General features: G+C 39.5%; 1 protein-coding gene across 1 annotated transcript in view; it reads right to left on the bottom strand.

The window, feature by feature from the left end:
* The window catches only part of PRG4 (proteoglycan 4), a 16,326-nt gene extending 5,941 nt beyond the window's left edge, over positions 1-10,385 (bottom strand). Inside the window, exons 1-7 of the mRNA XM_019635449.1 lie at positions 10,311-10,385; positions 9,590-9,691; positions 7,164-7,286; positions 5,269-5,388; positions 2,656-2,805; positions 2,005-2,124; positions 9-583 (exon numbers count right to left, since the gene is read on the bottom strand). Of these exons, the coding sequence (XP_019490994.1) occupies positions 9-583; positions 2,005-2,124; positions 2,656-2,805; positions 5,269-5,388; positions 7,164-7,286; positions 9,590-9,665 (1,164 nt within the window). The 5' untranslated portion in view covers positions 9,666-9,691; positions 10,311-10,385. The remainder of the gene's footprint in view (positions 1-8; positions 584-2,004; positions 2,125-2,655; positions 2,806-5,268; positions 5,389-7,163; positions 7,287-9,589; positions 9,692-10,310) is intronic.
* Positions 10,386-12,363: the final 1,978 nt, after the last annotated feature.

Here is a 12,363-nt window from a genome sequence, read left to right as displayed (position 1 = left end):
GTGGGAGCAGCCTCCTTGGGGGTGGTGGGTGCAGCCTCCTTGGGGGTGGTGGGTGCAGGCTCCTTGGGGGTAGTGGGAGCAGGCTCCTTGGGAGTGGTGGGTGTAGGCTCCTCGGGGGTGGTGGGTGTAAGCTCCTCGGGTGTGGTGGGAGCAGAAGGTTTGGTTGTAGTTTCAGCTTCGGGTGTAGACTTAGCAGGAACTTCGGATGTGGCTTCAAAATCTTTAGCAGATGTTTTCTCTGCATTCCGTGTCTCCTTAGCTGAAGTAATCTTTTCTGTCGCACTAGCTGAAGTCTGTTTATTTGTTACAGAAGTCTCTTTAGTTTCAACTGTTGTCTCCATATTGGTTGTCGAAGATGTTGTTTTGGGTGTTTCAGAATTAGGTGGAAGACTGGGTTTAGAGTCTACTGTTTTTACTGTTGTAACTGTGGAAGTGGTGGTAACTTTGTTGCGTTGAGTGGTAGGGGCATCAGGAGTTGGGGTGAGCTTCAAATCACCATCATCCAGTCCACTTCCAGCTTCGTCTGCAACTGGTGGTTCTGGGGTAGGTTTCTTTTTAGGAGCTGGTTTCTTGTCATCTTTTGCTAGAGAATACATAGACATCTTTTATTTTTGAGTAGGTTTTTTTTCTTTAATAATGACATAAAGATCCTACTCTTATTGACTAGCTGTGTGTCTCTAGGCAAGTTGCTGACCTCTAATATGTCTATTAATTTATTGTAAAATGTTAAATACTCAACCTATCTAATTGGGCTATTTTAGGGACTGAGATAAGGGATGAAAAGCACAAGTAAAACTCTATACAATGAATACATGGAAACAAGTGGCAAATTTGAAATTACCAACATGATCAATAATACTAATTCATCTCTTTTTGCATTACAGCTCTTTGCCCTTCACTTTCTCCACTTATTTCTCATTGCCCAGTGCCCCTTCCATCCTCCTGGAAACCTAGCTCCAACATCTTGTAGATTCACAGCACCAATGACCTGAGAGGCCTCTACAACTACATCCAAGGAGCCTGCTCCTGTCACCCCCAGGGTCCCTGCTGAGCCCTGTTTCCGAATCCATGGCTGTAAGCTGTTCTTTTTCCTCTGCCCAGTCCCAGGGGACATACAGAGATTAGGATGCCATGGCAGCAAAATCCTATTTAACAGGTTTTCCCATCACAGCTACCCCATAGGTGAACTACAGATGCCATGGGGCACCTCACAGTTGAGTTCCACTTAGCAAACCTGTATTGCACATCTATTGTGTGCAAGACTCTCTGGATGACTCAAAGATTAAATATCTGGCTATTCAGCTAGAGAGAAGGCTTCAGGGGGGATCACAACCACCCAGGAAATAAAGAGTTCTTTAAAACTCCAGAATCCAAAATCCGGTATTTCCTGGAGGAAGAGAATATAGTTTAGCATTTCAGAAAATAATAAAAAGCAGAACATAGGGAGCCTCTTTTTAGGACGTAATAGCCTACTCTGTAGGACGTTGTCTACTACAGAAAAATCAGCCAGATATGACAAAATTTACTAGGAAAACAGTAAAGAGGAATTGTAATGCAGATGATATTACCTTCCCCTGAGAGGTGCGTGAGAACTTAAGGAATTAACATTTTAGAACAGTATATAAGTGTTTGTTAAATAAAATAAATCTGGGGAAGAAAAAATGAAAACACAAGGAAGATAGAGGAAGAAGAAGAAAAGTGATATCAGGTAGACAGGAACTGAAATAGAAAACCATAGATAATCATCTTTGGCACCATCCTGTAGTTCCACAGTTGTTGCTATAGCATCTTCTGATCCTTTGCTTTAAAGAGTGGTTTCTTAGCGGTATGGCATTAAATTCCTATAGGAAGTTTCCATTAGTATATTCTAAAATGATTTTTATAAAATTATGTACCACCCCCCAAATATTGAAATGTCCTCCATTCTACAACACGCATTTACTGTTAGATAATTATTGGTAACATGGCATTGATATAGTCTTTGATCTTTATCAATGCTCAAACCTTTGGGTTTCTTCTTTAATTCTCTATTAGCAGCTGAATTTTTGGAAGACTTGATTTTCCGAATAGTTGAGGAGGAAGAGGAAGAGGAGGAAGACTCTTGATTTTCAGAAACAGAATGTTCTATAAATCAAATAAAAAGGTTGAGCACATCAATTGTGATTTAAAGCAAAAAAGAACCTCCAGTCCAAATACAATGACACACTGCTTTACTGGTCTACAAATCTCTGTGTTCTGCTTTATTTTATCAATAACATGATCAACTGTCCTTCTAATCTAATTGTCAATTAAAAGCAAGGCACCTGAGTTTATTCCAGATACTAGCAATATAACTATCTAACTTCCTCTCAACTTTCCCATATCTCACATAATGATTCTGCAAAAAAATCATGTTTTATTTTTATTTTTACATGAAGACTTGTTTGATTATTTTAACCTAGACCCCCATACTGGGCTCAGTAAAATAAGGAAAATAAATATCTGAGGGTTTATACTTTGGCTTAAACTTAGACTTAAAACAAGTAAACAAAATATACTAAGCCTTTAATGGCTCATAAGATTACTCTGTCCTATGAGGAGTCTTTATAAAAGCAGTCCATCTACAGCTTATGTCGTCTCAGAAACCTCCTTTTGTCAAATCTGCCATCTTCCTACCTTCTGTTATTTCCTCTGATTCTATAACTTTCTTAGTCTTCTTCTTGTTTGGTGGTTTGGGTGAACGTTTGGTTGTTGATTTGATGGCCTGAGGTGCTCCTGCAGGCGGAGGCGCAGTCGTTGCAGATGGTGGTGATGTGGGGCTATGCACTGAGTCCAAGCAAGACAGGTCAGTTAACATCTTGTTTCATCAGCAACTCTAACTGTGAAAGGTACAGGTGCATCTGGCTTCAAAAATAGATGCTGGCGAAAATCAGTGCAGGCAGGCTCTAGCCCAACACTAATGGCAGCAAACCAATTAATTGTGAGGATGCACTGCTATAAAATATTGGTTCTCAAATTGTTACAGGTTATGACAGGGAGTAAAGGCTCAGGAGTCAGAAGACCCGAATTCCATTCCTAGGCATGCAAGGCTCCATCTACCACCGTGACCTTGGGCAAATGGGCTAACCCCTTTTGGACTTGGTTTTCTTGTTTGCAAACTGAGATGCTTATGCTAAATTATTTCTGGAGGTATTTGCCTGTCTAAAAAAATAACTGACTCTGTAAACTCCATCCCTTGTTGGCTTCCTTCTGTGATAAATAATTACTGCATTTGGAGGACAACAAGTACTTGTGCTCTTAAAAAGAGAAATATAATGGTTATGGTTTTCCTGTTTTCATATTCATTTAAATCAAATGATGCCAATTTACCTTTGATATTTTTCTAATTACAAAAGTTCTACATGGATATTTTTCTCTTGTAAGCATTTCACGCCTGCCTGTTATGCTTTTCTCAAAATGCGTTGTCCTACCCCAAGTCAAATAACAGTTCATGATTTGATGTGGGTCTTTTAAAAGTTTTATCACTCCCTCCTCCCACCTCTTTTCATGTCTGGAAGAGACGACAGGGGACATGTTTTGGACATTAGGAACTACAAGAAAAGGAGAAGGGCTTCTAAAAGATTAGAAAGCAGAGAACAGTGGGGATGCTCTGGGTAGTGGCGAGTTGTAAGAAACCCTGCTGCTCTTCCCAAAGGTCTCCTCAGAACTCTTGCTGCAGTCCCCACAAACTGACACCCTACCTCCCCCTTTCTTCTCCCACCCAACAAAAGCCCCAAGTGCCTCAATTTGAGAAAGAGTTCTACCATGTGCTAGCTAGTGATCTTATGCAAGACTCTTAACATCTTAGACCGTTTTCTCCCCCACATTCATAGCTTGACTGTTAGGATTCCTTCAATTCTTGAAATGTTATGACGTTGAGATACGTAGATGCCTGCAAGCAGTATCTATAGCAATCTTGAAATAACTGAGTGGTGAGTCATAAGATAGTTTGGCTGTTAACTATTTTTTTTTTAATGAAGTATTGAAGCCTGGGTGTTTCCTTTATTTTCATTTGGGACCCTGACTACCTCTGTGAAGTCTGTCAATGAAGCATTACCTTCATCAGTTTTTTGTTGTTGTTGTTGTTTTCATTAAGTTCTATGTAAGTTCCAGGCACTCTGACCCACCGCTTAGTAGCATAAAGCACTGTGTTTATTAACAGATTCTCTCAATGCTTCATCATTCGCTAACCAACCTCCCTCCCCACCCGTCCTCTGCCCAGAATAAAGCCTTCCTTTCTGACTCACAGCGAAAACAACTATGAGGGCAATCAGGAAACATGTGCACTCATCAGGGGTCCTGAAAGCTGCAGGGACTCTGCCTACAAGGGTGTTGCCTCCTTTGTTCCTGGAACGCTTTCCAGTGAAAACACTGAACAGCTGAGCAATGTCTCTCCACTGCTCGAAAGAAGCAGGAGGCGCACCCTTGTTTAAATAACATGATAAGATTATGCAAGCAATGCTTATTTTCACATTTACCTCCACAAAGATTCCTGTTTTAACAAAGTAGGGTCTAAGAACGAACACGTGGTAAGAGAAAGGAATCCACAGTTTCAGTATATTTTTAAAATCTGGTTTTCTGTAAATTCAGAGGGTTTTGTTATATTCTCAGAGTACTCCTTCAGGACCTAGAATCAGAGATTTTAAAGTGGGGGCATCCCTTCTTATCGAATCGATTATCACACAGAGATGGAGAGAGATTACTGAGGTGACTGTCAAGATGGGAAGAGACATAAAATGGACAGTTAACAGCTTCTTGGTAGGTTTGCCTGTAAACTTTACCTAACTCATAAATTTACTTGTTCAGAGAAGCTGAAAGTGTTGATTCCCTCCTGAAATACACACTCAAAAACATTAAAGCCAAAAGCAGAGATAGCTCAAAGGACAGCTGACTTCGTGGGGTCCGCATCATTCGGGTGAGACAAGAAATCACCAAGTGAGTTGGTTACTGGTGATTTAACCTGAAATTGAACTACATGTGAAGAAAAACGCATGTGCAGTCAGGTACTATTCCCCCTGTAACCCAAACGTTGCTCTCCTGCGCTCCTGGAGCCTAGCTGAGCCGGGCCTGCTGTCGGAAGAGGCTTTCCTTCTTTAACTCATTTTGGAAAAACACAAAATTAATATGAAATAGCTTATGTGTTAGTAAAGTCAGGACCTTAAATGAACTGCGTGTTAGACATTATCCGTGAAGCGTAGGTAGGCACACAGATCTGGCTGTCCGAGCACCGGCTGGTACTGTCATGCTTACCTTCTTCACAGAAATTGTCATAATCCGGGCAGCACTTGCCGTACTTCTTACACTGGGAGTCACAGTCACACTCCCTCCCTCTTTCAAAGGACTCGAAGCAGCGGCCTTTACAGGAAAGATCTACCCAGAGCAAAACAAAACATTATGGATTATTGATGACGCAGCCACGCCCATGTACGGAGAGCTATTTCCCACCTTCTAGCTGACTAGAGCTCCCAAGGTGCATTTCTAAGTCCTTTATTTGGAATTTGGAAAATAGATGGCTTCCCATGTGGAGATAGCCCAAATCAAGACAGAAACATGGTGACTGAGGGAAACCTTTCTTGCCCCTCAAGGCTCCCAGAGACATCCCAACGCTGCCTCCGTTCTTCTCATGGATGGACAGTGGAAATTGGGAAACGTCTCAATAGTAAATTACCCTTCCTGTGAAATCCCTCCATCCTTTCCTCCTCACACCACTGCTTTATAATAGATGTTTGTTAGTCGAACATTCAGATCTATCACAACATATTCCAAAGAGCCGGCTTCGTATACATGGGTCGCTGTTTATTTATAATGCAGAGACCTGTATTATAATAAACTGAGCAAGGTGCAGCGCTGAAACATTTCAGCCTAATCCATGGCATAGACTATGTGAGAGAGACCTGCTTATCTCCCAAAAAGCCTTGGTTAGAGCCCCGAGGACTCCAGGAGGCTTATCTGAAATGACCACCTTATACAACGCATACATTGCACAACAATATATTTATCAGCTTCACATGCAAATGCTAAAGCAAACACGACTTGGAAACAATTGTAGTGACAATTTTCATAAACGGAATATGAACTGTTTCTGTGTTAACAACAAAATGGCCCCCAAATATGCTCAAGTGAAATACTACTCATAACTTAAAGTTCATACCCTTTGGGTATTAACAGAAGCTCACCATTAGACACTCGTGTGTTCTCTTTAAAGTGCCCTTTCCAGGTAATTTAAAAACATGTTCATATCAAAAAAAGAAGTCAAGGAGTAGACAAGCTCATTTTAGGTCCATGGATTTTTTGGATGTAACTTTTTTTTTTTTTGTAAAGATTTTTATTGGGGAATTGGGGGATAGGAACAGCACTGGGGAATTGGGGGAAGGGGCCAGACAAGTTGCTGTCCTTTTTGTTCTTCAGTCTAGTTGTGGAGGAGGTTGCTTCACTGGCCCAAGTTGGCACCATCATTGCACTCTTCCCGGGCGAGGCAGATCAGTCACCAGCTTCTGGACGGCCGTTCACAGCGGCTGCTGGCCGCTCACACTGGCTGCTGGCCGCTCACGCTGGCTGCTGGCTACACACGGTAGCTCATGGCAACCCACTGCCACAGGGGCTGCAGCCTACGCCATTGCCGGCAACTCACAGCAGCCCAGCTCCAGGTTGAGCTGTTGTTCAGCATCTTAGCTGTAGAGGGCAGTGTCACTGGCCCTCATATGTGGGATCCGAACCGGGGCCCTCTGGCATCCCAAGCCAGCTCTTAACCAACACGCCACTCGGCCGGCCCCTGGATGTAACTTTTGAAGGATCCTACCCCTAAGCAATTATATCTCTGGTGGTAAATGATTACTCATTACTACGTTCTTAATGACTCCTGAGTCACGGTGTTAAGTCTCTATTAAAAACAAGACATTTTACTTAACACTGGGCAATAACCTTGTGCAAGGAACAGGTTTCCAGGCTCCTTTTCCCCTCCCCCAGTGGTCACAAGCTTTGACATTATCCTTAGCTACAGCACACTGCAACATTTATGCACGTGAAGGGAAAGGCACTTAAGCAAAAAGGAGTGAAATAATGTGAAAACAACGCAGCGAGGGGTACAGGGGAACTGTCAAGAACAGTGTTGCTTGACAGAGAAGACGCCAGCTCTCGGGACTTACCCACAGTGCAGACTCTCTTGAAATCAGGGCAGCACTCCATGTAGAGTTGGCAGTTATAATCACAGTTGCAGGGGGTATCTCTAGAATACCCTTCCCCACATCTCCCTGCACAGCTTGATAAATCTAAAATTATACAATATAGTGTAAACATGGCCAAACCACTTTATAGAAAGGGCGAGAGCTAATGAGGACGATAGAGCCACTTGGTGGAAGAGAATTTTGTTGATTGGGAAAGGTTGGGAATGATAATTATCAATAGATGCAGGTAATCTTTGTCTGATCTTTTATGTGGTCTTTGTCATGTCACTTTATTCTTTACTAGACCGAGAAGATAAATACACTTTTGAAAATCAGGCTAAGCAACAGCTTTGCATTTCTCCTGGGGGAGGGGTGGCAGCTACAGCTCTACTGACGCTGCTAAGATGATGGCTAGTTGCCATTATTTGAGCATCTCTGTGCTGGGCACTGAGTCATACATTATCTCTAATGCTTATGAAAATGTTGCCAGCAGAGTAGGAGTAGCTTCTTTTTAGAGATAAGGAAGCTGAAACATTGAAATTTTAATAACTTGCTCAAGGACACCCAGTGAGTGAATAGACCGAGTATGTATGTATTACGGTTCAATTTAATACCTTCTAATCATTCATATTCACCTCTTTCACTCTCAGAAGTGTCCCAATTTGGATAATACATTATATGGTCATCTTAAGCCAACAGCCCATTTAGAATCTGAACTCTGATATATCTGATTCCAGAGCCCAGACTTTTTCCGGTCAATCATATTGCCTCTCGTTCTTCATGATGAGTTTAAAATAAGCTGGTTATGCCAGGACAAACTTCCCTAGGCTCCCTCTTTCTTTTATTGGTGGAGATAACTGGGTTCTTTAAATATTGGGGAAGTTGGATGTTCACAACTACTGCAAAAGTGAGTACAAAATAGGTAACTCTTGAAATAGCTTCTGGACATGAATATAAAGGTCATGAACAGAGTTATTTTTGGGAAAACAAAACAAGAACAAAAGCATAATTATCCTCAAATGTATTTTAAAAATAATTTGGAAAACACCTCGAAAACTCCCTGGGAGGTAGCTACAGAAAGGTAACAATTGAATCCATCTCTGAAATAGACATTGGCAGGTGCGATGTCCTAAATCCAGAGAGGGACTTTGAAACACACCAAAAAAAATCTCAAAATGATGAGTCCAGGAAAGTCAGTCTTACTATGCAAGTACAACATTAAATATTAGGAGAATTTTCAGAACTGTTTGCATGCATATGTGCACAATACAAACAAAATATATATATATATATATAGTGTATGTATAAAAATACATATTACATATAAACAAAAAAAGAAAATGAGAAGAGGTTGAGAAAGCAAGAAAAGCAGACAAGACAACATCAAAGGGTTATTCTTTTACAGTTAGCAGATTTCTGAAATAGGAAATCAAATATCTTTATAGGCAAAGAATATTTTGATAGATTAAATGTCTGTCCTACTTTTATTGTTGCTAATTTTAACAACTAATTTTAAATTCTTCTGTTTAAAGGAGAGTAAAACTATTTTAGTGAGCAATTGATTCCGTTACAAAGGACAGGCGGATGAGGACGTGCACCCACTGTTGTGAACCTTGAAATTTTACTATGAGAGAGAAGGGTTTGGAGACACCAGAGCAGTCATCATTCCTTATTAAATATTTATATTTGCTTTCGTGCCTTTTCCATCTTTTCTTATCTAAGTGATTCTGAAACTATGCCCATGGCAGGCAGTTATCTCTCATGCTCAGGTTCATGAGAATTTTAATTATTTTACTGGAAATCTCTATTTTATAAATATAATTTCATGTAACAATCATGAGCCTAATATAAAAGGACATTCACATCTGCGTAAGTCGATATCTGGATGAACTGTCCTTATAAGAAAGAGCAAGAACTTTCAAGATTAACAAAACGCCATTTGAAACATTGCAAATGTCATTGTAACTTATCCGTATCTACATTATGCCCCAAAGGGTTATTTATCAATAATTTATTTGATGTAAGAGATTAAATTTCTTTGTAAACATGTACATAAAAATTAGGTGCTATTTAAATATCATTCTTTTCAGTTAATCTGATGATATCGCATCATTCCAGTGATATCTATATATTGTTAAACTTTTGGGAGAACCATGGGAATAATGAACACAAAAATTACTCTATAGAAAAGCTCAAAATTTCTTGAAAGATTTCATAATACATTTGAAAAAAGTGACAATTCCAAAATGCTTACAAATATGTTACATGCAGTTTACAAAATGTTAAGGTTGTACTATGTATTAAACTTAATTATAAGTTTTTAGAAATCTATTTCATTTATCATAAAAGTCAGAAGTGAATGATTAGCAACCATGGTAGAATAAAACTATTTTTGATGTTTAAGATACCTTGAGAAGAAACTTGCTGAATCAAGGAAACAGAAAACAGCAGCAGCAAGTAAATGGGAAGTATTTTCCTCTCCATGGTTGTTCTCAGGTGCCGAGCCCTCGCTGAAACAAACAAACAAACAAACAAACAAATAAATAAATAAATAAATAATGTATCAGAAAACTACTCTTTAATTTCACCACCAACTTATGCCTGTGCTGCATACAGAGTTTTAGTAACTTTTAAAATGCAATTTAATGATAACACCATCCCATCCTTGCAACAAGACTTTTCAAAGTAATTAGCTTTAATTCTATAGTCAATATTTGACCACAAGATGGAATCTTATGCAGAAGAAATCATCAAGTCATCATCTCAGTCATGTTATTGACCATTTGAATATTTTAGAATTTCCCCAAATAGAACACAGGCTTATCTTAAAACTCTATTCAAATTAAAACATGTACTTACAATGTAAGGTTTAAGTCCTATCTTGGGAGGAAAATAACCATCTTCAGTAAAATTCAATTTAATATACACAGGAGTTATTGTTCCAACTTTCCCTTAACTATCAATATTAATTTATAAGCTTCCAACAGGTGCACTGCATAAATATGATCTTTTTCAAAACTTTCCAACTACTATCCTTATAAATCTTTTTCAGATACCTTTAATAAAGTTTACTCCTATTGAATTGAAAACCCATTTAATCCCAAGAAGCAAGTTAACTTTGACACTTACCCGTAAGAGGATAGATGAATTTCTCCAATGTCCTGAAAGTCTTATATATCAGTGCAAATACATTGGGATAAACCAATTAGTCCAAAGGTTAGACAAAATCAACAGTGACAACCTATGAAATCAAAGTTTCCTCATTTATTGGAAGAGAGCCCAGACGACTAGACTTGGGCAACATCTGGAAAACACTTCCATTAAGAAAAATGACTACTACAAAATAAATTCAGATTTATTGGCCCAAACACACTTCTAATTTCTAAGCGAAGTGAACAAGTTGTTCTGAGATGCTAAATCACTCTGGCAGGCTTTGACTAGTGTATTGAAGCAGCAACTTTAAAATGCCAAATGCTGGTATCATGGCTTTCTTTTTTGCTCCCTTATTTGGTCTAGCAAAGAGTAGTTTCGAAACTTGTCTAGTGTTAGTTTGTGGCGTGTATTTTCTGAACTTATACTACTAAATCAAATGTACATTTCTTTCCTTGAGTATTTTCATTTTCGCAGAAAACAGAAAATATGCTCTTAATTACCTATAGGTGGATGATTCACACTGGATTTTCAAGGTTCCTTTACCATGTAAAAACCTGCTTAATAATTGTATCGCTATCTCCCTTAGTTCCTTTATTTAAGCCCAGCAGTGTTTGGAAAAAGGCCTTTTGAAATTACTAATTTAGCTTTCTTGCCACAGAGAAAAGGTGAACTATCAACCTTGCAGAGCTGAGCCAGCTCAACTCAAAGTTTTACCCCATCTTGGTGTGCAATGTTCCTGTTCAAAGTCCATCTACCTACACAAGACCTTGCTCATGTCCCAGCACTTCCCTGAAACCTCCTCAGGTTAATCCAAACCAAATCCAGAATCATAGTCAACAAATGCGTTATGTTTTACTGGAATTATCTGTTTGTCTGTGTCCTTCCAACCCCCACTCCCGCCCCAACATACTGTGATTTTCCCAAGGAAATCCAACATCTAGTAAAGTGCTCGCCAAGCCTGTGTTTAACACGCTCACTAAAACGAGCTGGATTGCCCCATATTTGGTAGATGCTGCATTTAATGATCACAAAATGCTTTTAATTTGAATATAGTCATCCTACAGTCATTCTACAAATAAGATGAAGACCCACAAATGAAGAGCCTGTGACCCATCAAAGGACACATAAGGAGTAGGAGCCAGAGTGAAGCTTTGAACCCATGTCTTTATTTTAAGTTCCATCACGTTTCCACTATACCCAGCTGCCTTTTGCTCGAAGCCATCTCTTCAGTGCTTAGTCATAGTACTAAATTTTACTCTTTCGTGTGTATATGTAGGTTTATGCGATTGTGACCTTTGTAAAAACAGGAATTATGATAAAACCACCTCTTTTGTCCCCACAATGCTCATTCTGGGTTAAATAAATAATGTATATAAGGACAATTTAGAGACTATCTTATCACCTGTAAATAATCTCCTTTCTCTGGGAACCACCTCGTTAGGGGTATTTTCCTTTTAGCTGCTTTTATACTTAGGTGATCTTGTCACATCAACCACAACTGATAGAATTAGCAGCAGAAACCTGAACTAAATCGGGCCAATATACTTCCCTATTCTAGAAGTTTGGAATAGCAATTCAGAGATTTCAAGTCTGTCTATCTAGACGTTTAACATGTAAACTTCTGTCCGCGGTCTGAAGAAGTACAGAAGGTCTTTCAGAATACAGAGAGGGAAATGAATGAAGCAGTCGTGCAGAGAGAGGCAGAGAGTGTTCTGAGAACTCCCTGGGTCTTGGTTACTCTTTGTTCCTGAGACAAATGCCTTTTGGCTCTGTATCTTTATGGAAGAATCGCCCTGTGGGGCTGACGCTGGCTAAAGACGCTTTCTGTCACTGAGCAATATATACTAAATATACAAAAGATCCCGCTGGATGAAAATGAATCGAATTATCTTAATTCTTGATTGTACTGAGATAAGGAGGGGGAGGCTAGAAGCTTTGTAACTTTTTCAAGTCAGACCTTGAAATAAGTGTTCCCTTATTATTTGTTTAACCTGCGGGGAATACCAAGAGTATCAGCTACGTAGAAACA

This window comes from Hipposideros armiger, unplaced genomic scaffold, assembly GCF_001890085.2.
Source record: "Hipposideros armiger isolate ML-2016 unplaced genomic scaffold, ASM189008v1 scaffold_22, whole genome shotgun sequence".
Lineage (NCBI taxonomy): Eukaryota > Metazoa > Chordata > Mammalia > Chiroptera > Hipposideridae > Hipposideros > Hipposideros armiger.
This window is presented reverse-complemented; position numbering and strand designations above follow the sequence as displayed.